The sequence below is a fragment of the Catharus ustulatus genome, chromosome 22, assembly GCF_009819885.2.
Source record: "Catharus ustulatus isolate bCatUst1 chromosome 22, bCatUst1.pri.v2, whole genome shotgun sequence".
Taxonomy (NCBI): domain Eukaryota; kingdom Metazoa; phylum Chordata; class Aves; order Passeriformes; family Turdidae; genus Catharus; species Catharus ustulatus.
The window spans coordinates 9,866,811-9,891,390 of record NC_046242.1 but is presented as its reverse complement, the minus strand read 5'-3'; the positions used below and the strand labels follow the sequence as shown (position 1 = coordinate 9,891,390).

General features: G+C 50.1%; 1 protein-coding gene across 1 annotated transcript in view; it reads right to left on the bottom strand.

The window, feature by feature from the left end:
- The window catches only part of GALNT17 (polypeptide N-acetylgalactosaminyltransferase 17), a 204,963-nt gene that overhangs the window by 125,171 nt on the left and 55,212 nt on the right, over window positions 1-24,580 (bottom strand). The window contains exons 2-3 of the mRNA XM_033078255.1: window positions 24,133-24,316; window positions 1,991-2,157 (exon numbers count right to left, since the gene is read on the bottom strand). Of these exons, the coding sequence (XP_032934146.1) occupies window positions 1,991-2,157; window positions 24,133-24,316 (351 nt within the window). The remainder of the gene's footprint in view (window positions 1-1,990; window positions 2,158-24,132; window positions 24,317-24,580) is intronic.

The window sequence follows — 24,580 nt, the reverse complement described above, 5'->3', positions numbered from 1 at the left end:
AGGACAGAGCTCCTCAGGGATGTTCAACCCTCAGCACAGTCCATCATGAGGGACCCTGGACACCCCTGAATACAACCAAAGCACCCCTGGGGTGGGATGCAGCCTAGTGTGCCAGGAGACTGGGATTTTCCTGTCTTGTGCCTAGGAGTTTGAACTTGTCCATCAGTTGGGCTCATCCCTCCCTGGTGCTGTACAACACTCCAACACAACCCTGGCAGTGTCCCAGGCCAGGCTGGACAGGCTTGGGGCAGCCTGGGACAGTGGGAGGTGTCCCTGCCCATGGCAGGGGTGGCACTGGATGGGTTTCAAGGTCCCTTCCAACCCAAACCTTTCTGGGATTCTGTGAAACCCCAGAGCTGGAAGTGCTTGAACACAGTCCAAGCTTTGGGCACCCCTTTGCCTGCCCTGCCATCCCCCAGCCCCAGCAGTGACAAACCCCAGTGGTGCCCTGCAACCCCACAGGGGGTACAGGGATTCCATCCTAATCCTCACTGCCAGGTGCTGCCCTGGCCTGTGCAAGAGGCAGATGCTTTTGGAAGGATTTGTTTTGCTGTCCTGTGCCTTTCCAGTGTCTCCAGAGCACTTGGCTCCCCAACAGCCTCTCACTGAATGAGGAAGAGGCTGTTCAGAAGTACATCCTTTATGCACAGCAACGAGGGGAGAAGCTCAATGATTATCACCAGTGGCTTTTCTTTGAAAGAGTTCTTGTCTTTGCCCCATTAATAGAATAAAATTTGGAGAAGGAGCCTCTCATTCTGGTATTTCAAGCCCTCCAAGTGCTGGGCACTGTGAGATTCCCCAGCATCACCTCACCTGCACTTCCCCTTCACCAGCCAAGTGGTTCCAGCTCTGAATTCCCACAGCTTCACCGTGGACACCATCCAAACTTCTGCCCTGGAGCTGCTGTGATTCCCACCAGCTGAGGAGCTGCCCTCCTGATTCTTTTACTGGTAATTAGAACTCATCAGCTTTCTGTGGTGCTCATTACTGTGGTTTTTGAGTGCCTATTTTTACAGCCTGAACAGCTCGCTGTGCACCAGCTCCTCTCCTCACAGATAGACAGCAACCTCTCAGCTCCCTCTGGAAATGAGCTCTCCACATCCTGCACCCTGCTCTTCCCTCCAATCACAGCATCCACGGCACTCCTTGATTATTTTTTTTCAATAACATTGAAAGGATGAAAATGCAGCACAACCAAAGAAGGCAGTAAACAAAGTCACTTAACTCTCTGTTGTCCTTCATGAAGATTTTAACTGCCCTGATTACCTTGTCCTAGTGGATATTGGGAGAAAAAAAGACCTAGGAAGAAGTTGAGTCTGAAAATGCTTCCTGCAGTTCTGTGTTATCAAAAGTCAGAAGGGGAGGAATGACAACAGTGACTGAGAGCAGGTGGAACCAAAGGACCCTTGTGTGTAATGTGACAAACCAAACATCCCCTCCAGGCTGTGGCAGGGCCTGACCTGGACAGGTAGGCTGGGATTATTTCCTCCTCTTCCTTTTTCCTGTTCCAAAACCAGAACTCAGGAAACAAGGGGCTCTGCAGAGCACCAGCCATCTATAAAGCCTGGGATGGTATTTTACTACAGGGAAATATCTCAGTTAACACCCCTGGGAGGTGCCACAGCAGAAATCCCTCTGGGCTCCAGGCTCTTGTCCTGGCAAATATTTAGATGTGCATCTCTGCAACAACTGAAGTGTTATTATCAGAAACAAGGATATCCTGAAACCAGAGCTCTTGGATGGTACTGAAGGGAAAGGACAGATGGCTCTCTGGTTTCCTTCACCTTCCAGCTCTCAGCTACATTTTCAAACAACTCTCTCAGATTTAACTGTGGTTTGACCCTGTTCCTCAGCAGAGAAGCCGCAGAGAACTTTGTGCCAGCAGCACGCCCACCCCCTTACCCCATGTGCCCCTGCCCCAAGAAGCCTCCAGCAGATTCCCAGAAATGCAGCCCCTCCTGGTGAGCTGGGGGCTGCCAGTGCTGCTCACCCTCATCACTGTTGTCATCCACCAGGATGATCTCCTTGAGCAGGTGTGCAGGGGTGTGGTTCACAGCGCTGTGCACCGAGCGCAGGATCACCGACAGCGCCTCGTTCACAAAGATGAAGATGATGGAGATCTGGGGCAGGTCCTTCCCATATTTCAGCTCTTTGCATCTGCAAGATGAAGGGCAGAGAGAGACATGGGGTCAGCAGAGCTCACAGGGCAGCATGTCCAGTCAGGCACATGGAAAATCCACAGGGCTGGCACCTCCCAGCTGTGCACTGCCTGCAAATCCATCCTTGAATCACTGCTGCTGGAAGAGAAAACAGCAAAGCAGAGCCTCCCCAGGCTCAGAGAGCACATCCAGAGCTCACCTCACCTGTGTGTGGGCAGATAAGCAAGAGTGGCCCACAGAACACAGCAAATGCCTCTAGCAGTTCAAGGGAAACTCCCCAGTCCCACTGTCCAAGATTTACAGGTGCTCAGAAGTGAGCCTTGTTCTTAAACAACACTTGGGAATTTTCTTCCCATTTGCTTTGGAAAGGAATGAACATAAAATGAGCCCTGGTTAAATAGTCTCAATAAATGTTTTTGCTCTCTCAGCAGAGAGCAAATTCTGAGCAATTCCTGTCTTTGCACTCCACAGTCAGGATGGTTAAACCCAAACCATTGTGACCACCTCCCTGGTTTCAGGAATCATCCCTTAACTTGGGCAGGGCTTGGGGCTGGATCTCTGCTCACACAGACTTCAGAGCAGGACAGAAGCAGGAGCTCCCAGGTTCCCACCAGCACTATCCCTGGCAAGCAGCAGATCCATGTTCCATGGACACCCCAGAGCTGGAGAGAGGGACAGCCATGGAGCAGGCTGGGGCACTCCAGGGGAAGGGGTGTTCCAGGTGACCCCAGCTCTCCAGGGAGCACAGGGACACAGATGTTGTTTCCCTGCCACGTTTCATCTCAACTAGACACCTCCTCTATTCAGAGCAACTGTGGAAAGCAAACAAGAGATCTTAAACCACCTCCAACAGTTTAATTCAACTCTCCAGCTTCCCCAACAACAGACCCGCGTGGAGTAAGGATGGAAGGAGCCTCCCTGCCCCCTCCCCACTTCCATGACAGATTAGCCACAGAACAGGAGTTCCCAGAATTACAATGAGTGTGCACAGACCAAACCCTGCCCAGATAAGCAAAGAAAGACAAAAGGCAGTGACATCCCAGCAGCTCCTCAACTCCCCAGCAATGCCTCTGCATTTCATTGTCCTGGGTGTTTCTTAGGCAACAGCAGGCATTCTTCAGACTCCAGATGAGACTTGGAGACAAAGATTTCCACAGAAACAGTTTTCTTTATGAATCTTCTTTAGTTAAACAAGTTTGCTGAGTGAAAACATGGTTGTGTTTCTTGATTTAATTATTGTCTACCCTACAGCAAGCCACGAGCTCAACAGAAGGGAACCAAACATTGAAAAGGATCTTCCAAAGGGAAAATCTTTCTCTAAAATGAATGAAAGAATGATCATGATGGGGTAAAGTTACAAGTGACCCCAAAATCCTGCCAAGAAAGCCAAGCTAAACTGACTCAGACATTAAAAACAGCTTCTGGTAGATAGAGCAGTTGATACCTGCTCCAATGAAGTCAAGGTTGTCACAGGAGCAGGAGAGTTTCCTTTTAATCATTGTTCACCTCTGGGCAGCCTTTCCCCAGGAATGCTGCAGGGGATAAAGAGCTCAGCTTGTGATCAAAGAGCTTTGGAGGCAAATCCAAACCCAGCTCTTTGAGGTTCATCTCCTGCTCATTGGCATTCTCCCTGCACCAGGGTTCTCCCTCCCCAGTCTCCGAGGAAGGCAGACAAAGATCCAGGGAGAGGAGGTGAGCCTGGGAGGGAGGAGTGGAAAGGCCAGCCCACACTGCTGGGGCACCAAGCTCCAGCTCTGCAGAGGCAGGAGAGGCTTTGCACAAACACCCTGCTCTGGTGGCTTTGGCTTCCACCACAGGGCTGGGAAAGCAGCAATTTTAAACCAAATTAACACCAGGTTTGTTGTGCTCCTCCTACAGGGTCCCTTCAGTGCTGGTGCCAAAAGCTGTGGGGTGAGCAATGCTCTGCCACAGCCTGCAGCTCCACGAGGCTTTTTCCAGTGGACAAACCAGCAAATATCCCTGCAAGTGTGCAGGAAAACACCTGGAACAGCTGGGTTGTCCTGGGGCAAGGGTGGGGGAAAGGGGAGAGCAGCACTTGAGCTCAAACATCACTGGAAAGGCCAGGGAGAAGCTGCAGAAAACAGCAGGAATGGGGAGGGCAGTGGGGGGGCTTGGAGCTTGTTGCTGGGTGGTTTGGGTTTTTTCTTTTAAATATTTTTCATAGACAAAGGGCTGATGTGGATGCTTTATCCTTCAGCCCACGTGCAGGCAGAGGCACAGGTGTCACTGCTTTGCTCTGGGAACACTCAGACCCTGCAGGGAGGACTCAGTGCAGCTCAGCAGCCCATCCCTGCAGCCCCCACACCCTGAGCCTCCCTCCTCACCTGCACCCTCCTGCACCCCCAGGAACAACACCTTGGCTACCTGAGAGGCTGTCTTTTCTGCAGTGGTGGGTAGGCACAAGATGGGAAATCCCAGCTGCCTTCAGAATTTTCTTCATAACCCTGAGGTGCAGCACAGAGAATCCAGCATTGAGCCCAGGCCCCAGCAGGAGCTCCAGGGGCTCAGGGAGAGCTCCAGGGGCTCAGGGAGAGCCCCAGGCAATGCTCCAAACTTCACCTGAGACTCCTGGCACCCTCTGCCCACAGTTATCCCCCTCAGCTTTGGTTGTGTGCCAGCCAAGGCCTTTGCAATTAGATCCCAGACCAAAATACTCCAAAATTCAGTGAGACCTTAGAGCCCCTTCTGGTGCTAAAGAGGGGTCAATGGGAAGGCTGGAGAGGAAATTTTTGCAAGGAAAAGCACTGATAGGATAAGAGGAAATGGTTTTTAAGCTCAAAGACAGTAATATTGGCAAGAAATAGTTCCCTGTGAGGGTGGGAGGGCCTGGCACAGGGTGCCCAGAGCAGCTGTGGCTGCCCCTGGGTCCCTGGCAGTGCCCAAGGCCAGGTTGGACACTGGGGCCGGAGCAGCCTGGGACAGTGGGAGGTGTCCCTCCCTGGGACAAGATGGGCTTTAAGGTCCCTTCAACCCAAACCACTTGGCATTCTGTGAATCTCAGGTTTTATTTCTAACACCCAGCTTATGTTGTACCTGGCCAGCCCAAAGCAAGTCTTGTTCTAGGACATGGAATGTTCAGGGGAACTCACCCTACACTTCAAAACTTCTACATTTAAATTAAAAGAAAGGCTTGTATTTAGACCACCACAATACATTGCAGTGTCAGTGATGAGCTACACAGCTAAAACCTACCATTTGCTGTTTAATTTAGCACTCTTTCATCATCCCATCAATACCAAAAGGCTGTCTCCCAAAGCTCTCCCTGCCCATGGAGCCACATGCACATCTGCAGGGCTCTGGGCCACTTTGCAACAGGGCCTGACTGGAGAAAACTGTGGGAGGCTGCAGGTGGTCTCTCCCCATCCCTGCCTTGCTGGGTGGGAAACACCTCCCTGGCCCAGCACAGAGCACCTGCCAACATCTGAAAACAAATTAGTGCAGGTTACACAATTCCATTTTGCCCCACTAAATCCTGCTCTCTCCAATTAAACCTAGGCTGGCACCTGCTTGTAGGATTTATATCAAAAAATCATGAATCAGTAGTGGAAAGAAAGAGCCACCTTACAGTTTTGTCTCTCCTTTAGATCAATGGTATATCAAAGAAGCATTTTATGTCCCATTAAATCATGCTTGAATATGTTCCATTAAATCATGCTCACAAAACTCTCCAAGTCCTGAGGAGGCTGGGGGAAAACTCCCCATGTTCAGCACTGGGTTTAATTTAAGGACCTTGCTGAGGTCTCATTGAGAAATGTTCTTGGCCTTCAACAAGGGGAAAAAAAGGGGTTTCCTCTGTCCTTGGTCCAAGGCTCAGGTGTGAAGGAAGAAGTTTAGGTGGAGATCAGGAAAGGTTCTTCCCCCAGAGGTGCTGGCACTGCCCAGGCTCCCCAGGGAATGGGCACAGCCCCGAGGCTGCCAGAGCTCCAGGAGCTGCCAGGGATGCCCAGGGTGGGATTGTTGGGGTGTCTGGGCAGGGACAGGAGCTGCACTGGGTGATCCCTGGGGATCCCTTCAAACCCAGGAAATTCCAGGACATCTCTCACTTTAGAACAGACTGAGGAGCTGACAAGTGACACCAATCCCTGCATGAAACAACTCCCAACATCCTCCCCAGCCCCTGCTCCAGGGACACAGGATCTGGATGGGTGCAGAGGTGACACAACCCCTCCACTGTGACCTTCACCACCTTTATTGACTCCCAGATCTTTATTCTACATAAAGCCCAAGTCTGCAAACATGAGAACCTGCAAAGGAAACCCACAAAACAAATGTATTTACAGAGAAGATCTTTTCACCTGAATCTTTGCAGTTCCTGGTTTATGTAAGAAACCATCCCAAAACAAAGGAAGGCTGAGAAGGGGAGCTGGGGGAAGAGGAAGCAGGGCTGAGTTTCTGCTGAACAGCATGGCACACATCAAGCTGGATTAATCAAGTCAGCCAAATTCAAAAGACAAAAAGCATAAAAGCCCAGCTCTGCTCCAATGAGTGTTTGCCTGCTGCAGAGCCTGCTTTGAATCCTCTGATCGTTTGTTTTCTGCTCAGCACACAGCTGTAAATCCACTCTTCAGAGCAGCGAGTGAGATTAGGATGTTTATTGTCTGTCTCAGTAACAGAAAAGGGATATCCCAGCATTTACTGCCTCATGATCCCTCAGCAGAAAAATCACCTGTAAGCACAGCAAACAGTCCTGGAGCCCAGGAGAGAGGTCACAAAGTGGCAGCTAATATTTACAAACCACCTCTTCCTGCCCAGTGATTTAACAAGATCCACTCTATCACTCAATTAACACCTCTCACCCGTTCTCTGGGGCACAAAACCATTTCCATCAAGTACCTGGAATTGCCCTGCCTGGCATCAGCCAAACCCCAACGGTTTCTACACCTTCCCTTCCCAATATAACCCGTTGATCAACACCAATAAACGTGCTTTATGGAGAGCCTGGAGTGTGGACTGTTCCAAGACAACAGAGGCACTCCTTGGCTTCAGGGCCCCTTCACTCCTTGGATTTCAGATCAGGCCAGGTTTGCACAGAGCTGCCAGGGGATGTTTGTGCTGGGGGTGGGACCTTCCCCCAGCAGCACCTTTCAGAAAAAAACAATTTAGTGAAAGGGCCAACAATACATTCAATTATTTCAGGAGAGCTTTCAGCTGGAGATCAGGAAAGGCTCTTCCCCCAGAGGTGCTGGCACTGCCCAGGCTCCCCAGGGAATGGGCACAGCCCCGAGGCTGCCAGAGCTCCAGGAGCTGCCAGGGATGCCCAGGGTGGGATTGTTGGGGTGTCTGGGCAGGGACAGGGGCTGGCCTGGGTGATCCCTGGGGGTCCCTTCAAACCCAGGACATTTTACAAATCTGTGATCCCTGAACAGCTCAGAGCTCAGGGAGGAGCTGGGCACTCGGGCTGCAGCTTGCTTTGCCCCCAGGTCACTGAGCAGAAATCCTGCTAATCCTGAGAGATCTGGAATCCCTAATCCCAGAGGCTGCATCAAAGATTATATTCACCTTTGGTCACAGGAATTATCTTCCACCTTCCATGATGTGTCATCCACTCCTGACAGCTCCCACATCTACTTGGCACAAATCTCAATATTTCTAGACTGCCACATTTCCTTAATTTGCGCCTCTTGCATGGCCCTTCCCCCCAACATAAAATGCTCACCAAAGTTTTACATGGGGATGAAATGCCATTAAGTGTAGCTGTCTCCATTCCCAGGGAGGAAGCAGCACTCCATTCCTCTGAAAGCCTGCTCTGGTTAGAGTTCCCTAGATTTCAAATATGTCCAGAGTTTTAAAGGAACTGCTTGGATTCAGACAAAACCCAGGCTGCAACAGGCCATCTGAAATTATCCAGCAGTAATTTGATTTTCCTAATGATGCTCTTCTAATCAATCCAGCCTGGAGCCCTCTGGAGCCATCTCTCCAACAGGGGGCACAGGCAGAGCTTGTCAAGATCCAGAGAGACACAAACTGGGAGGAGTAAAGAGGTGAAGGAGTTAAGAGGTATTAGAAGAACCCCACTGAAGGAAAAGTGGCTGCTGCTCGGTCTCAGAGCACTGATGGTGGTTTATAATCACAGTTCTAATAACAGTGTTGGGGAAAAATCCAACCTCACCCTCACTGTGCCTTAAACACTGGGTGCAGCAGTCCCACCCTCTGGCTGAGGATGTATTTTTGCATTTTATGGAACCACCACAGACACACAACCTTTGTCCCTGAGCTGTTTTCCTCCAGGCTGGTGCACAGCTGGAGCTCCAGCAGAGGTTGTGTGTGGAGATGTGGCCATGGCCAAGCAAGCAGCCAGGCCAGAGCAGGGCCCAGCTGAGCCCCAGCAGCGCAGTCCCTGCTGCAGAGGACACTGCCAGCTCCACTCGAGCTCTGCAAAGGCAAGGGAGGCCAAAGGAAAGTGGAGAAATGCCAGTGGAACACAGAACTCTCTGATACAGGGAAGGGCTCAAACATCCCTGAGGGAAGAGGTCACACACAGGGGTCCTGGGCTTCTGTCCTTCCTTGGGCATAAATCAAGGAATCACTGAGGGTGGAAAAGCTCTCTAAGACGACTGAGCCCCAGCACCACCCCATTCACCACATCCACAGTGGGGACTCCCCCACTGCCCTTCCAATGCCTGACCACCCTTTCAGTGAGAAATTAGCCCCAATATCTGATCTAAATCTCCCCTGGCCCAGCCTGAGGCTGTTCCCTCTCCTCCTGCCCCTGTTACCTGGGAGCAGAGCCTGACCCTCCCTGGCTGTCCCCTCCTGTCAGGTCCAAGCCACGACAACTGTCCATCCCTCCAGCCCAGGACAAAAAGGACACCCTGTGCAGTGCCCATGTTCCACACAGGCTGGAACAGGAGCACTCAGGATGGGCAGGCCCTGCTCTGCTTTGGATGGATGTCAGGTCTGGAAAATACACCCAGGAGAAAAGGTCAATAAAATAACAGCAGGAGAACAGCAGCCTGCTCTGTGCAGCCTGGAACACACAGTCCCTTGGCCTGACAGATGCCTGGCACAGGTGGGGATGGCAGCACCCTGAAAGATGACTTTGGAGCACACAGGGCTGTGCTGTGCTCTTAGGGAACACACTCATGGCTGGTGCAGGAGTGGGACCTGCTCTGTGCTGCCTCCCAGGGACGTGTGAGGAGCAGGGTGTGCTCACACTGACTCATGGATGACCTGAGTGCCTATTTCATAACCACAGCACCATCAGCTCTGAGGCTGCACATCCCTCATCTTCCCAGGGATGTCCCTCAGGGCACAAAAGTCCCCCAGAGCATGAAGGGGACATCTCTACCTGTCCTTCTGAAATGCCACCAGCAGCATGGAGAGGGCTGAACACCCTGGGTCTGCAGAACACCCATGGCTTTAGGGCTCTGTGCTGCTCCCTCACCCTCTGGATTTATTCCTACAGCTCCCAATGGGGTCTTACTGCAGCTCTCCCCAACTGTGTGGGATCAGCCATCACAGACACTCAGCACACAGGAAGAGCCAGACAAAAATCTGTGACAGCTGGCACAAAATGGACCCAGATCACAGAATCATTGAGTAGGGTTTGGCTGGAAGGGACCTTAAAGATCATCTCAGCCCATCCAGATCCTGTGTGCCTGTGGGTGAACACAGGGCAGACAAAGAATGTGGTGGCTCTACTTATGGACAGCACACCTCTTATAAAAGCAGATCCTGATGACGTGTTCCCCAAGATTTCCTCCTCTCTTCCATGTCAGAGTCTCTCTCCCTCCCACCTGCACCACCTCCCCCCCCCACACACCTTTATTTTTAATTCTGAGCACCCAGGAGCTCCCCAGTCTGAATCCTGACTTATTAATGATTTTTCTTTTGGCCATCACACTAAATAAATCCAGCTAACGTGCTTATCAGGAGCTTATCCCTTCCTGACATTTCAGTCTTGTAGCAGGCTCAAGGGTTTGAATATTTAAACAGGCAAATATTCTTTTGATCAGCAGAATAAATGACTTGTTACTTCCTGTCCTTAAAAACACCATGAACATCACAGAAGTGTTCAGCTATGTGGGCACATCTTCCACAGGGCTGTGGAGCTGTTCCTGTAAAACATGGCTCAGGAGCAGAGAGAGTTCCACTCACACTTAAATGCCTTTTCTACAATGAGCTATGGAATTGCCATGTTAAAGCCAAGGGTGTGTGAGAGAGAGCTTGGTCAGAATTAGTGCACAGGAAGTGGAATTCTCCCCCAAATTCCTATCCCAGAGATTGCTGCTTCAGGAAAACATCAGCTTGCAAAGGAAAGTCACCACTGCATCCCTCAGTGCTGAGGTTCTCAAAACTGAGAGCACTACTCAAATAGGAAGTACCAGCAATTTTACCCCATTGCAGAGACAGAGATCAGGACTCCTCCCATGGAGTGGTGCAGGAGCCCACAGCCAGCCAGTGTGTCCCTGGCACCTGGGACTTGCCAGGACAGCACCAGGAATGACACCCACTGTACCCAGGTCTTGCACAGAGCCCCTGGCTTCTCACCAGTCCCAGCAGGACAAGGCAGGGCTGGCCACAGCCTCTGCCCTGCAAGCTCCAAGGTCTCCTCATGGCCACATCTGGCCATCCTCAGCACAGCTGGAGGCCCCCAGTTTGACAAGTCCTCAGGAGAAGGAGGCTGCTGTCCCCTTAACCAAGGCATCAGGGATTTCAACAACACAGGTTGCTGAAGTTCTGATGCTCAGGGATGAAGTGGTCAGCCCCAAAGGGTCAGGAGGGGTCAGCAGGACTCAGGAGCAAAGCCTGCAGGTCCTGCTGCCTGCCTGGTGGCCTTCCTCTCCTCCCAGGCAGGGAAGACTGGGCAGGGAGAAAATTTAAGAGTATTTTTTTCTCTGTTTGTTTTAAAACAGTGCCCTGCAAACACAGCTGAACTCAAAATGATGTCCAAACAGGCATGGACTGAAGAAGCAGGCTTTGAAAAGGCTGTCTGCAGCATTTTACATGATAACAACAGAGGCAGCAGCGCCCTGACCTCCCCTGCCATGAGGATCCCAAGCTGTGAGACAAGGTCAGCTCTGACTCCATCACCACATGCTGAGCAGCCCCTGTGTTTCCACCAGGGAAGGGCAGGCAGGGAACCCTGACTGCTCCACAGGGCAACACCAGATCCTGCCCACTGGCAAGGGGTGAGCACTCACAGAACAAAGGCAGTGAGGTAAAATTGTAAATTACCAGTAGTGTAAATTAACAGTAAATTGTAAATTAACAATAAGTTGTAAATTAACAGTGCATGTTCTGATAGAGGCAGCTGCTGCTCTGTAGCTGCTCATGTAGGCACAGTCCTGGACAAGGTAATTCACAGACAGCTCATCTAAGGCAGAGCTCCCTTCAAGGTTAATGAAGTGACACTGCCACTGCCAAAGGACAATTTATTCCTGCCCTCCATCCCAGGTACATTTCTGTCAGGTAAAACACACTGAAGCAGTTTTTTGAGAAGGTGAAAATACCTCTTTCCTCCCCTGATCAGAGGCAGCCCCAGGCTGAATGTTCAGACAAACATCAGTGAGGGAAGGGAGCACTTCGTGTCCCAGCCAGGGATTCCAGGGTGACAGTTCCACCAGCAAATGTCACAGCTCTGCTCAGGCAGGTTGGGATAAAACTGGCACTGCTGGAAACCTTTCCTCTCAAATTGAAAATGAAATCCTTGGTACAGAGCCTGAGGTAGGAGTGTTTTACTTGAATAGATCTCACGGGAACCCAGGATTCTGACATCCCCAGGACAGACTTGGGGCAATGAAGAAGAAAAGTGGCCACCACTTGTGCTGCCTGGAACAAGGTGGAATGATGCCACTGCTGGAAGAGCTGGCATAAAAATGATGGACTTCAAAAGCACAATGGACTTTTAGAGACAGCTCTTCTTCTTTGTGATCACAGAGGCACGCTGCTGACGGCTTTATGAACTGGAAGATGAAGAGGTTTTTAAACCTTTCCTGTTACGTACAGAAATCACTGGATAAGTTTGTTTAACCTCTGCCACAATTGGATCAGCCTCAGCAGAGGGGTGTCACTGAGCCCTGCATGGGGAATGTCACACAGGGAGAGCTCTGCCATCCCAGCAAATGTCACACAGGGAGAGCTCTGACATCCCCAAATGCCAGAGCTGGCACCAGGGAGAGATCTGCCATCCCCAAATCCTGAACCTGGCACCAGGGAGAGCTCTGCCATCCCCAAATCCCAGAGCTGGCACCAGGAGAGCTCTGCCATCCCCAAATCCCAGAGCTGGCACCAGGGAGAGCTCTGCCATCCCCAAATCCCAGAGCTGGCACCAGGGAGAGCTCTGACATCCCCAAATGCCAGAGCTGGCACCAGGGAGAGATCTGCCATCCCCAAATGCCAGAGCTGGCACCAGGGAGAGATCTGCCATCCCCAAATCCCAGAGCTGGCACCAGGGAGAGCTCTGCCATCCCCAAATGCCAGAGCTGGCACTACCACAGCCCACCCCAGCACAGGCTGCTCACCAGGGCACACTGGTGAGACACTTGTACTGCTGTGGTGGAAAAGAATAAAAACGAGTCCTGAGCATTATCAAAAGAGTCAAAACCAGCAGATGGGGCAGATTTAGATCTGCTCTTCCCCTCATATTCCAGGTACCAGTTAAATGACTGCAATTAAGTGCCCATAAATACTGGTGCCCCTTCATGTAGGGGACATTCAGGATGGAGAGTGAACAAAACAAAGACCACACACAAGCATTCACTGCAAAGTGCCAAAAGTTTCCCTTGATTCCACAGAGGAAGCTCCACACCAGCTCTGCTATTCTGGGGAGAGATTTGCTCCTATGTGGATTTTCTACTGTCACAGGTGACATTTTCCACCTCTGCCAAAGCAAAAAACACAACAGACAGAACTGGGAGACAAAGGTGATCAGCACACACAAAAGCATCCAGTTTAACCCAGTGCAGAACTGCAACACCATGAAATACCTCACAGAGGTAGGGAGGGATCCAACCCAACTCAGCCAGTCAAACAAAAGCTGAACTACCACAAGGTTAAGAAAAAAATCCACAAATAAAAATACTCCAACTTCTCCCTGTCCTCTCATAAAACCCCAAACCAAAACACAATCAATTTTTAGTGACAGGCTGGAGATGTCCCACAAGGGGAGTTTCACATCCTTTTGTTGTGCCTGCCTTCACTGCAGAGATCCAAAGGAGAGCAGCCACAGCTCCCCCCCACAGGCACTTCAGTGCTGCTCCATCCCAGAGCCCAGGATTTGGGATTTGTTTGCTGCCACACCAGAGATGCTGACAGGAGCACCTAAAGCCTGAGACAGTGACACAGCTCCTCTGTCACCCTGCCACCAGCCCAGCCCCCAGGGGAGCCAGAGGTGGCAGTGAGCACACACTGCCTGGCTGCCTGTGTCTGGAGGAGCACTGGCCATGGATGTGGCACTTGGGGACATGGTGGTGGCCTTGGCTGGGCTCAGTGGTCTTGGAGAGCTTCTCCAACCTAAATGATTCCATAACACACTTGACAAAACACAGCAAACTCATATCAAGATACGTGCAGAGATACACAATGAATCTGAAAGGCTTAAATGCAATTTCTGATGAGCTTAACTCTACAACTTCCCAGGATATCCTCATCACCTCCACACACCACAGGTTTGGATGCACACCTGAAAAGTGGGGAAATGTGGGCTCTTCTCTCTCATCCTCACCTTACCAAGGCCACTGGACTTTTACCTGCTTTTCACCAGCCCTATCACCAAATCTGCCCCCACCTGCACAGCCAAACCCATCCAGACACGCTCAAGGCTTGGCTTTGCTGCCTGCAGCTTCTCAAGTTCCCTGTGGCCCACAGAAAACCCACAGGAACTTAGCAGCTGAAGGCCTGGGAGGTAAATCCTGACCCATCCATGGAGCACTGATGAGATTGAATGATTTCCCCATGGCTGGGCTGCAAAGCACCGTGGCTGAAGGACAAAATGTTGTAAATCCCACTGCAAGGCTCTGCTGTGCCAGCACAGGCAGGTTCAAGCTCCCTGGATACTTTAATCCACAGGCACTGCTTCCCAGCTCTTCCCTACAGATCTGTGCTGCTTCCTGCCTGAAAATCTCAATGGCAGAGGAAAAACCTTCTGGGTTTGCCCTCCTGGTGACAAACAACTCCACAAATGAAACCCACTGGTACCAAACAAGCTTCATTCATGCTGTCGTCTGAAATAAAGCTTCACCAGGAAATGAATTGATCTCCATTTGTCCTTTGTAAAGATTATGAACAGGCTTAAAAGAAAGCAAATGCTCAGCCTGCTATTCATCCTGCCACTTCCTCATCATGCTCCATTCATTAATTGCTTATTCTAGTTTGGATTTTGCTGATTCAGTGCACATGTCTGTTTGCAAAAGGGACTGCCAACATTAAATCTATTGTGTCTATCCTATGATGTACGTTTTTTGTGACCCAAGCATCTTAATACACCTAATGCTGTCTGGTACAGTGCACTGTATACAGATCCAGGTTTTGAAACTATTTCTGACCACAAAGCCCTGAAACTTCCTCACATTTCCCCAGGAAACTCGATTTTAAAGCACCTACTTTATTCCCAGTAATTCTTCTTTAGAAATGTTCAGCTCTATTTTAGAATTTGGCTCTCAAAAATAGGCATTACAATTTAGGGACATACAGATATTTCTAAAGGCACATTACTTGGCGAGTCCTAAGAAGAAATCATCTGCAAAGTTGTAAAAACAAAATGTAGAGAATGGGATTTACTCTGGTGAGAGGCTCTTGTAATAAAGTTATTAGGCTCAGACAGATCTAAGGGAGATAAAAGTCAGAGCAATTCCCAGTGTCACATCCACTTACCCAGCTCTGCCCATGCCCAGCTCTTTCACACACACACACAGTAAGTCATTGAAACCTCCTTGCTCTTGGATTTTCCTGTTGGAAAACTGCACAAATGGCTGCAGGACCAAGGCTGTCAGAGCAGCAGAGCTTGACTCCCCCTCTGCCTGGTCTGGCTGGGCTTGTGCTGGTTTGGAACAGAAAAGCTCAGGGCAGTCCAGGGCAGCAGGTTGGTGGCACAAACACACAAGCCCTGATTTCCTTGGAAGCCAACTGGAGAGAAGTGTATCCAAAGCTTAAATTGGTTCATTTATTCGCATAAGCACAGTTTAGTCAGAAGCATTTATGATAACACAGGTATTTTTCAGCAGAGGAGTTCAGAGGAGCACAAAAGCAAGTAGTTAAATTACACTAATCCCATCCTCTGCCAAAGTGATCATTTAATACTTCTGTTTACATTAGGAACTGTTTCATAGCACACTCCTGCCACAAAAGTCTTCCCTGAAGCACCATGTTCCCAGCTTACAAGAACAGGTAATAACTTTGCAGCCAGGAAGGGAAAATTGACAATTAGTGGAATGTATGACATAAAGAACCCCGAGGTGCTGTGCTATAAATCCATGGTTCACAGTGTTTGCAGGTGACACTGAGCAGCACAATGGAAATAAGAGACTCTCTAACAGCCACTAAGCAAACTCCACTTGCTTTCCCCAAAGCACTTTCTTCCCAGCTGGGGTTAAAGAAGATATTGGGACTTCAAGCACCAAAGACTTCTGACACACTCTTGACCCCACACAAGCTGCCAAAGCGTGCTCCAGTGACCTCTGCTTCAAAAGGAAAAGAAAGAAAAAGCTGTCCTGTGTCCCTATCTAAACCCACGACAGAAACAGTACAAACCCCTAAACTTTTCCACAGGGACTCTACAGCTCCAGTTCTAGGGGGACTTCTCAGCCCCTGGAGCCAGCCCCAGCTCCCTGTGTGTCCAAGGTTGCTCCTGCATGTCACAGGGGCAGGCTTAAATAATAACCAACAAATGTAAAGCACAGCTGGACAAGCTGTGCCTTTAGAGTCTTTACTTGCCCAGTTTTCAAGAAAAAGCATTGCTGGAAGTCAGGAGCAGCACGTCCAAACACACTGAGGAATAAAGATCAATACTGGTATTTATTCAACAGCCTGCTGGTTTGTGTTAGTGCTGGGAAAGCAATGGAGCAGCAAAGAGGCTTTTTCCTCCCTGCAAATCATCCCAAAGGCAGCAGAAGTTGCAGCCCCATCCCTGGAGGGCAGGAGGGGCAAAGGGAACCAGCAGCCCCTGCACACACACACACACAGCAGCAGCAGCTCCCCAGAGCTCAGGGCCCTGAGGATGCTGGAGAAATAAAAACCTGAGATGTCTGGAGCTGGGTTTGGAATCATCTTCTACCCCTGTGACCTTGAGAGCAGGGAGGGGACAGCTGGGCTCAGCCTCAAGTGACACCACCAGGACCTCACTGGGCTGCAGCTCTGATCTCTGCTCTGACAGGGACAGGGACAGCTGGGGCTGAGCCAGGGCAGGGTCAGGTTGGATTTTAGGGAAGGATTCTTCCCCCAGAGGTGCTGGCACTGCCCAGGCTCCCCAGGGAATGGGCACAGCCCCGAGGCTGCCAGAGCTCCAGGAGCTGCCAGGGATGCCCAGGGTGGGATTGTTGGGGTGTCTGTGCAGGGACAGGGGCTGGGATGGGTGATTTTGCTCCTCACTTCAATACAGACCCTGAGGGGCTGGAGCGTGTCCAGGGAAGGGAATGGAGCTGGGAAGGGTCTGGAGCCCCGGGAGGGGCTGAGGGAGCTGGGAAAGGGGCTCAGCCTGGAGAAAAGGAGGCTCAGGGGGGACCTTGTGGCTCTGCACAAGTCCCTGACAGGAGGGGACAGCCAGGGGGGTCGGGCTCTGCTCCCAGGGAACAGGGACAGGAGGAGAGGGAACGGCCTCAGGCTGGGCCAGGGGAGGCTCAGGGTGGACATCAGCAGGAATTTCCCCATGGAAAGCATTGTCAAGGATTGGAAGGGGCTGCCCAGGGAGGTTTGGAGTGCCCATCCCTGGAGGTCCCCAAGGAAGGGCTGGACATGGCACTCAGTGCTCTGGGCTGGGGACAAGGTGGGGATCAGGCACAGCTTGGACTGGATGGGCTTGGAGGGATTTTCCAACCCTGTGATCCTCAGATTCTCCCTCAGTCCCTTCCAGCTCATGAAGTTTCCATGACTTTGTACAACCTAGCAGAATAAAACTGCCTGGAGCCACATAGAGATTGGGCAGGACAGAACACATGGACAGAAAATATCCAACAATCCATCCCAAATCTGCTCTGGCTTTGGAGAGCCCTGTTTTGAGACACAGCTCCTGCCTGCCAGAGCTGTGACACTGATAACCACTGCTTGATTTCTCTACTTGCTCTCCCAGAAAATTTTCAGGTGGCACCTTTCCAAGTACTGGAAAATATTACTTTGCCTTTTTTTATGGCTGAAGCTATAAAAAGCCAAGGGCAGGAGTGTTTTTCATACAATGTTGGATCAAACCCACAACCATCTATTAGGAGAGAAGGTGCACAACCAGTCCTGCCTTTTTCCTAGGGCTGTAAGGATCTTTTAATACACTCCCTAATGCAATTCACAAAGGGAATTTTACATCTGAAAAAGAAATACTTTTTTGTTCTTCCACTGTCTTGATTCCTATCTAGTTTTCCCTATAGTTATTTGATGAAGAAAAAGCCCTACATCTTTCCTCTCTTTTCCTGGCTTTTATTTGGATGTAGGACTGAAACCCATCAAAGCACTCTTTGCAGAAGGTAAAATAATGGATTGTAGTAGCACATTGTGCATGCAAGAGAGAAGGAGCTCTTCTGACCTCCTTTGTTTGCAATAAGCAGCAATCACAACAAATAAACAGGCATGAAACTCTATTTCCCAGCAAATACCACTCTCATAATTCAAGCAGTTTGTTTTGCCTTCTTAAACATTGTCCTTCTCCTCAGACTCACTTCATCAAGCCTGGCTGTGCAGCCCAGGGCAGGACATGAGTGACTGGCACATCACCACAAATGTGTGCTCAGGAGGGTCCCAGATCCTTGAGGAAGCCATCACTGAGCTCTCCCACTGGCTGCAGTAATATTTGCACTTCTACCACAGCTAACATGGTCCTGTGGGCAGAGGGAAAGGCAAAAAGCATTTTGTTTCATTAAAGGAGGTTGTGCAACCCCAGTTTTGGGGAGGAAATGAGATGAAATGTATGGAGCAGTGACAGGGGCATCTCCTGCCCAAGCTGTGGCAGGTGTTGAGAAAAGATCTCATTTCAGTGCCTTGGTACCAGAGACATCTGAGACAAAGGCACCTGCAAGGCCAGGGAGTTCAATTACTCCCAGAGTGGAAGAGATTTCTGTATTTTCACAGGAAAATAAGTATGGTGGCACATGGAACTTTCCCATCAGAGCCAAGCAGAGGGCACAGGCTGAGATCCCTGGCACAAACCATGGCCAGAGTGGGCTCTGCAGGAACATCTGGGATCCAGCACAAGAGATGGGAAGGCAGGACTGGTTTCATGGCAGGAGACTCAATTACAGCCTCCTGGTGCATCCACCTGAGCAGTCCTGATGTGTCTCAGTCACATCCACATTCATCACTTGTCAAATATGCATTCTGTTGGGATTAAGAAGCCAAAATTGAATTCTCAGGCCCTGCAACATTCCATAAGTCTGAGGGAGGCTGAGGCCCCAAGGCAACCCCATGGCAGAGGTCAGGAGACTCTGCAGGGATGGGGAGAGACCCCAAGGGGAACAGGGCCCCCCTCCACCCCACAGGGTGCTCTAGCACCCAGCAGGTACACACTGAGAGAGGCCACACACAAACCACTTGAAAGAAAAATTAATTAGAACTTGATTTAGTTTCTTTAAGTTTAAGTTAACAACAACCCCAAGTCTACCCAGAAGCCAAAAGTCTCCATCTCCTGCACTGCCTCCCAAAGAAAGGCTCTCAGCTTGCTGTTCATGAGGTCCCTGGTAATAAAGCAGCTAAAGGCAGATGGTGCTGAAAAGCCCAATTGCTGCCAGGCTCCCATGGCAGCAGTCCAGAAATAACTGGGTGATTCAGGCAGTGTGATGGCTCTGACTCACCCCAAACACACCATGGGGACACTGACACTGAGCAGGGATGTGACACTGCTCCCTCAGCTGCAGCTGATGGGGAGGCTCTGCCCAGGGCACCTCTCCACGGGGTCCCATGGCAAACACAGACAGGTGCTGTGAGAACACAGCAGCACATCAGGCTTCCAACACCTCCAAACCTTTTCTGTCAAGAGGATCCCAAAATGGTTTGGGTTGGAAGAGACCTTAAAGCTCATCCAGCCCCACCCCTGCCATGGGCAGGGTCACCTTCCACTGTCCCAGGCTGCTCCAAGCCCTGTCCAGCCTGGCCTGGGATGCCCCCAGAGATGGGGCAGCCTCCCTGGGTCACCTGTTCCTGTATCTCTCCACCCTCACAGGCAGGAATTACTTCTCAATATCCCATCTATCCCCACCCTCTGGCATTTTTAAGCCATTCCCCCTCACCCTATCACTACAAAGTCCCTTTCCATGCAGTTCCTGACCCATGTGCAGGACCCCAAGGCAGGAGAGGGGGTTGTGTCTGCAGGCTGGGAAGCCCTCAAAACACGTGAAAAATCAAACGGTGGGAGGTGCTTATCTCTTACACCATCCTTGCTCTTCACTTTAATAGCTCGAGGCTCCCCTTCTGAGAACAGCTGTCGAGAGATTTGCAGCAGCAGGAATGTGTCATCTGCACCCAGTGATCCAATAGTCCTAACAATTGTGGGTATTATTTCTCTTAAATCTACCCCTTAATCCTATAATGCCATAAAATACCACTGAATCAGAGCTTAGCAGGATTCCAGAAAGGAACAGACTTTTAAAGAGATAATGAGAACTCCACATTTATATTGGATAGAAATGAAAGGAGAGAATGGGGGAGGCAGAACATACCAGATGGACAGATTATTTCATAGTTTCCCTTAATATGATTTCTTCAACCTGAAGCATCTGGTAATTCCACTATCAGAGATTAGATACTGGATAAGATGGACAGGCAGGCTGATCTAACAAAGCAATTTTATTTTCTGGCTACACATAGGAGAGGTTCCCATTAAATCCTGTATCACAGAATAAAACAGAGGTGCATAAAATGTTGTATCCAAGCAGGTAATGCCTGCAGGCCTTGGGATCCCATGTAAATATGCATCACTTTTGATATAGAGAACACCACATCCCCCAAAGCCCCATCCTTGCCAGGAAGGCAGTGCTGAGAATGGATAAACAATAAAACTCTCACTGCAGCCTTGTCCTTCAGAGGCTTTTGCAGAAAATTGAAGAAAATCTCTCCAACTCATTTTTGTGGAGATTTGTGTAGAAGTCCTGCAGGCAGCAGGCAGCACCTTGGGTACTTCCAATCTGGAAGCAGAGATTGTTTTCCAGAACATGCAGGAATCTCATCTTAAAGCCAAAAAACCCAATCAAGCATGATAGAAATGTGTTCCCAGTGCCCTTCTCATTATGGCACTGTTTGGCAGGAAGTTCTGGAATAACTCACCCCAAAACACCAGTCCTGCCTTATTTAGCCCAAGGAAAAGCTTTCCCAGCCATCCCAACTGGAACCTGTTACTGATTCACTGGAAAATCTCGTGCACACCCAGCACAACCTTTCCTGCTCAGCAGAGGATCAGGGTCAGGACCAGCACTGAGGTGTGACAGGGACAGCCCCACACAGCTCACCCCACACCACTGGCACCACTATGGGAATCAGCCCAGGAAAACCCCCAGGCCCCAGTGGGGAACAACAGGGGAGAGTTTCCACCTCCCAGCTCCCAGGTGAGCAGCCCCAGCAGGGATGGGGAAATGGGGAATGGGAAATGGGGAAATGGGGAAATGGGGAATGGGGAAATGGGGAAATGGGGAATGGGGAAATGGGGAATGGGGGAAAAAGGAGAGAGGAAAGAGGAATGGGAAAGGAGAATGGGAAAGGGGAAATGGGAAAGGGGAAAGCCGAATGGGGAAAGAGAAAAGAGGAAAGGGGAAAAGGGAACAGGAAAGGGGAAGGGGAAAGAGGATGAGGGGAGGGGAAGAAAAAAAGAGAAAATGGTAAACAAGGAAGTGGGGAGGGGAAAGAGGGAAGGGAAGGGAAGGGAAGGGAAGGGAAGGGAAGGGAAGGGAAGGGAAGGGAAGGGAAGGGAAGGGAAGGGAAGGGAAGGGAAGGGAAGGGAAGGGAAGGGAAGGGAAGGGAAGGGAAGGGAAGGGAAGGGAAGGGAAGGGAAGGGAAGGGAAGGGAAGGGAAGGGAAGGGAAGGGAAGGGAAGGGAAGGGAAGGGAAGGGAAGGGAAGGGAAGGGAAGGGAAGGGAGAAAAGAGGAAAGGAGAAAGGAGAAAGAAATCACTCAACTAAAGCAAAGATGATAATCCAAACTACCAGAAAATGACACCACAATTCCCCAAATCAGGGCAAACAAGCTATTCTGCCACAGATCCTGATGCTGGGAAAGAGCTCACCTTCTCCTGAACAACATCCTCGCACCTCTGGGACCATCCTCCCAGGGAAACTCTCTCCCTTCTCTGCCTCTGAGAGGCCCTGAGCTGTGAGCTGGGCTGGCTTCCCCTCACCAACAGCACCTGAATCCCTCAGAGCAGGGATATCTGTGTCCCTGAACCCTCAGTGATGAGGTTCAGGGAGCGTGGAGACACAAAAATGCACACAAAATGTGTCAAAGTTCCCCTAAACTCTCCTTGCTCCACTTCCCTTTGGTCACAGGCACAAAAAAGGAGCAGGAAAAAGCCTCCAAGCTCTGATGCAGCATTGCTCAGCACTCTGGGCAGTGACACTTGACCATAAATCTTCCCTTAAAAACAGGGCAAACTGAGAGGAAAGGCTGGGGAGTGCCAGCCTGTGCCAGGACCAGTGCCAGTCCATTGGCATTCCAGACACTCTGCAGCCTTTAGCTGAACCACACAGGCTTCACTATTATATTTAAAACTACTACATGCTTTGTAATGCTTATCAGCTGGAGGGTTTTCAACACTTTTTTCCCCACTAATGCTGCAATTTCAAAGCCATTTAGGCTAATTTCCCTTGACTTGAATCTATTTTAATCAGAAACCAGGATACTTGACTTAAATGGTTTGTGTTCAACCCTTCATAAAATCAGCCATAAAACTTTATGCACTAAATAGCAAGGGAAACTTGAAGTCAGAGGTAGGAAGAGGTGAAACTTTGCAAATTCTCCAGCAAACTCCAGCCTATTACACATCAGATCAACTGTTCTCTTACAATATCAAGACAATTGATCTCAAAAACAAAAAGAAAACCAATAAACAAAACACACTTCTGAGGTTCTGCAATAGATAAAAGGCACTCAGTACCCACAGATTCTCTGCCAAGTCTCAGCCCAGCTCCAAAGTGAAGCATTTTTAATGCAGTGCTGTGCCCTGTCCTCTCCCCCACTCTCTCACGGAATGATGGATAATGGAACTGAGGAAAAATACAACGCAAGCCTGAAAATGTCAGAATTAATCCTTTTCTTCCCCCAAAATCTGAAAAGAAACATTACTTCTCAAATTAATTCTCACCAAGTAATGCTGGCTCTGCTGGAAGCCAGAGCTGTGGATGAGAAATGGAAATCAGCAGCTCAGCCTCAGGTAAATGCTGGAGAAGGTCTCGCTCCAAGGATCCTGCATTGTGCTGGGATTTGCATATCACAGAGGCAAAGGTGCCTCTGAATTTGTACCTGCAATTCAGCATGGCTGAGAGCTGCAGCAGCAAAATGCAAGCTGGGCCTCCATTCCTTTGGAAACTCAGCCAGGGATTCCTGTTGTCAGTGGTTGTCAGCCCTGGGGCTGCTTGGAATTCAGGCAGTGCCTGGAGGGGTGAAGGGACAAGAGCTGTCCCTGCTCCACAGCGTGGACAATCTGGAGCACCTGACACACGGATCTGCATCCCTGGCTGCACAGTTTTCAATGCACTGCAGATGCCAGGCAACAACTTTGTCACTGCCTCAATGACACAGGCATTGGACACGAATCCTTCACAACTGAAACCTCTCTCAGCTCATTTTTTTATCAGGGATTTCACTCCAGGTCTGGACATACTGACACTTCCCTATTTTGAGGAACACTCTGGCAGCCATATCTAAAATTAACCTTCACAAAGATAAACCTGCAGCGTGTCTTTCCTCATCCTCTGAACAAAATGAGGTGTCACCTCTTTTAAAGGCTGTTCTCCTGTGCTGCTTGGCAGGTAAACATCATCAGCACCTTAAAAGCTCAATCAAAAAAAGGAGAGGAAGGATATTGTATATGTAGAAACTCACTTTAAAGACCTAGATCTCCAGTGGGAGATCCCAGAGTATCCCTGGAGGATCCCTGTGCTGGGAGGAGCCTGAGGGGAGCCCAAGGGTCCTGGAGGTCCTGCAGGGATGTGAAGGAGCTGACAAGGAGGGAGGGAGGAAGAATCTCTGCACACTTTTACAGGGTATTAAACACCAAAAGCTCGGAAGCTCAGTGAAAGCAGAGCTGAGCTTCTGATGGCATCACTTCCACCCAAAATCATGGACTGCTCTAGGAAAACAGAGACAGACTGGGAAGAAATTCACTTCTTTCCCCTGATAAATCATCTTCATGAACTCTCACTCTCTCCTGGAACAAGGGTGGGGCCAGGTGCATCAGTTTCTCCTCTCAGGTACCAACTGACAGGACAAGCAGAAACAGCTTCAAGTTGTGTCATGGGAGGTTCAGGTTGCATATTAGGAATTATTTCTTCATGGAAGGGTGGTCAGACCCTGGCACAGCTGCCCAGGGCAGTGTGTCCCCATCCCTGTGGAGGTTTAACAGCTCTGGGGATGTGGCACATGGGGACACAGGTCAGTGGTGGCCTTGGCAGGGCTGGGGAATGGTTGGACTCGATAACCTCCGAGGGCTTTTCCAGCCTGGATGATCCTGTGATTCCATGAGCTCATTCCAGCCCAACCACTCCAATTTCTCATCACTCAGCAGGGCCCTGTGAACAATGAGGGAGGAGCCAACAGCACCAAACCCAACTGGGAAAGCCACAAGCACTCCTGGCTCTGGGTGACACTGAACACAAACATTCCCTGGCACGTACTTGGTTGGGCGATAATCCGGGATGGAACGATCCAGGGAAATCTTCTCACTGAGGTAGGAGTTGTAGCCATACTTCTCATGGGGTCCCTTGGCTTTCTCCTCCTCCTCAGGGGACAGGGTGGCTGGGAGGCCACCCTTGCCACGGCCACCATAGCCCTCAATGAGACCAAGGGACTTGGACAGACCTGGGGGGAAAACAAAAACATTGTTGGTAAACCCATCATTGATAAACCCCATCATTGGTAAAATCCATCACTGCAAAAACCCATCACTGCTAAAACCCATCACTGGTAAAACCCATCATTGGTAAAACTCATCACTGCAAAAACCCATCATTGGTAAACCCCATCATTGGTAAACCCCATCATTGGTAAAACCCATCACTGGTAAAACCCATCTCTGGTAAAGGCCATCCCTGGCAAAATCCATCCCTGGTAAAACCTATCCCT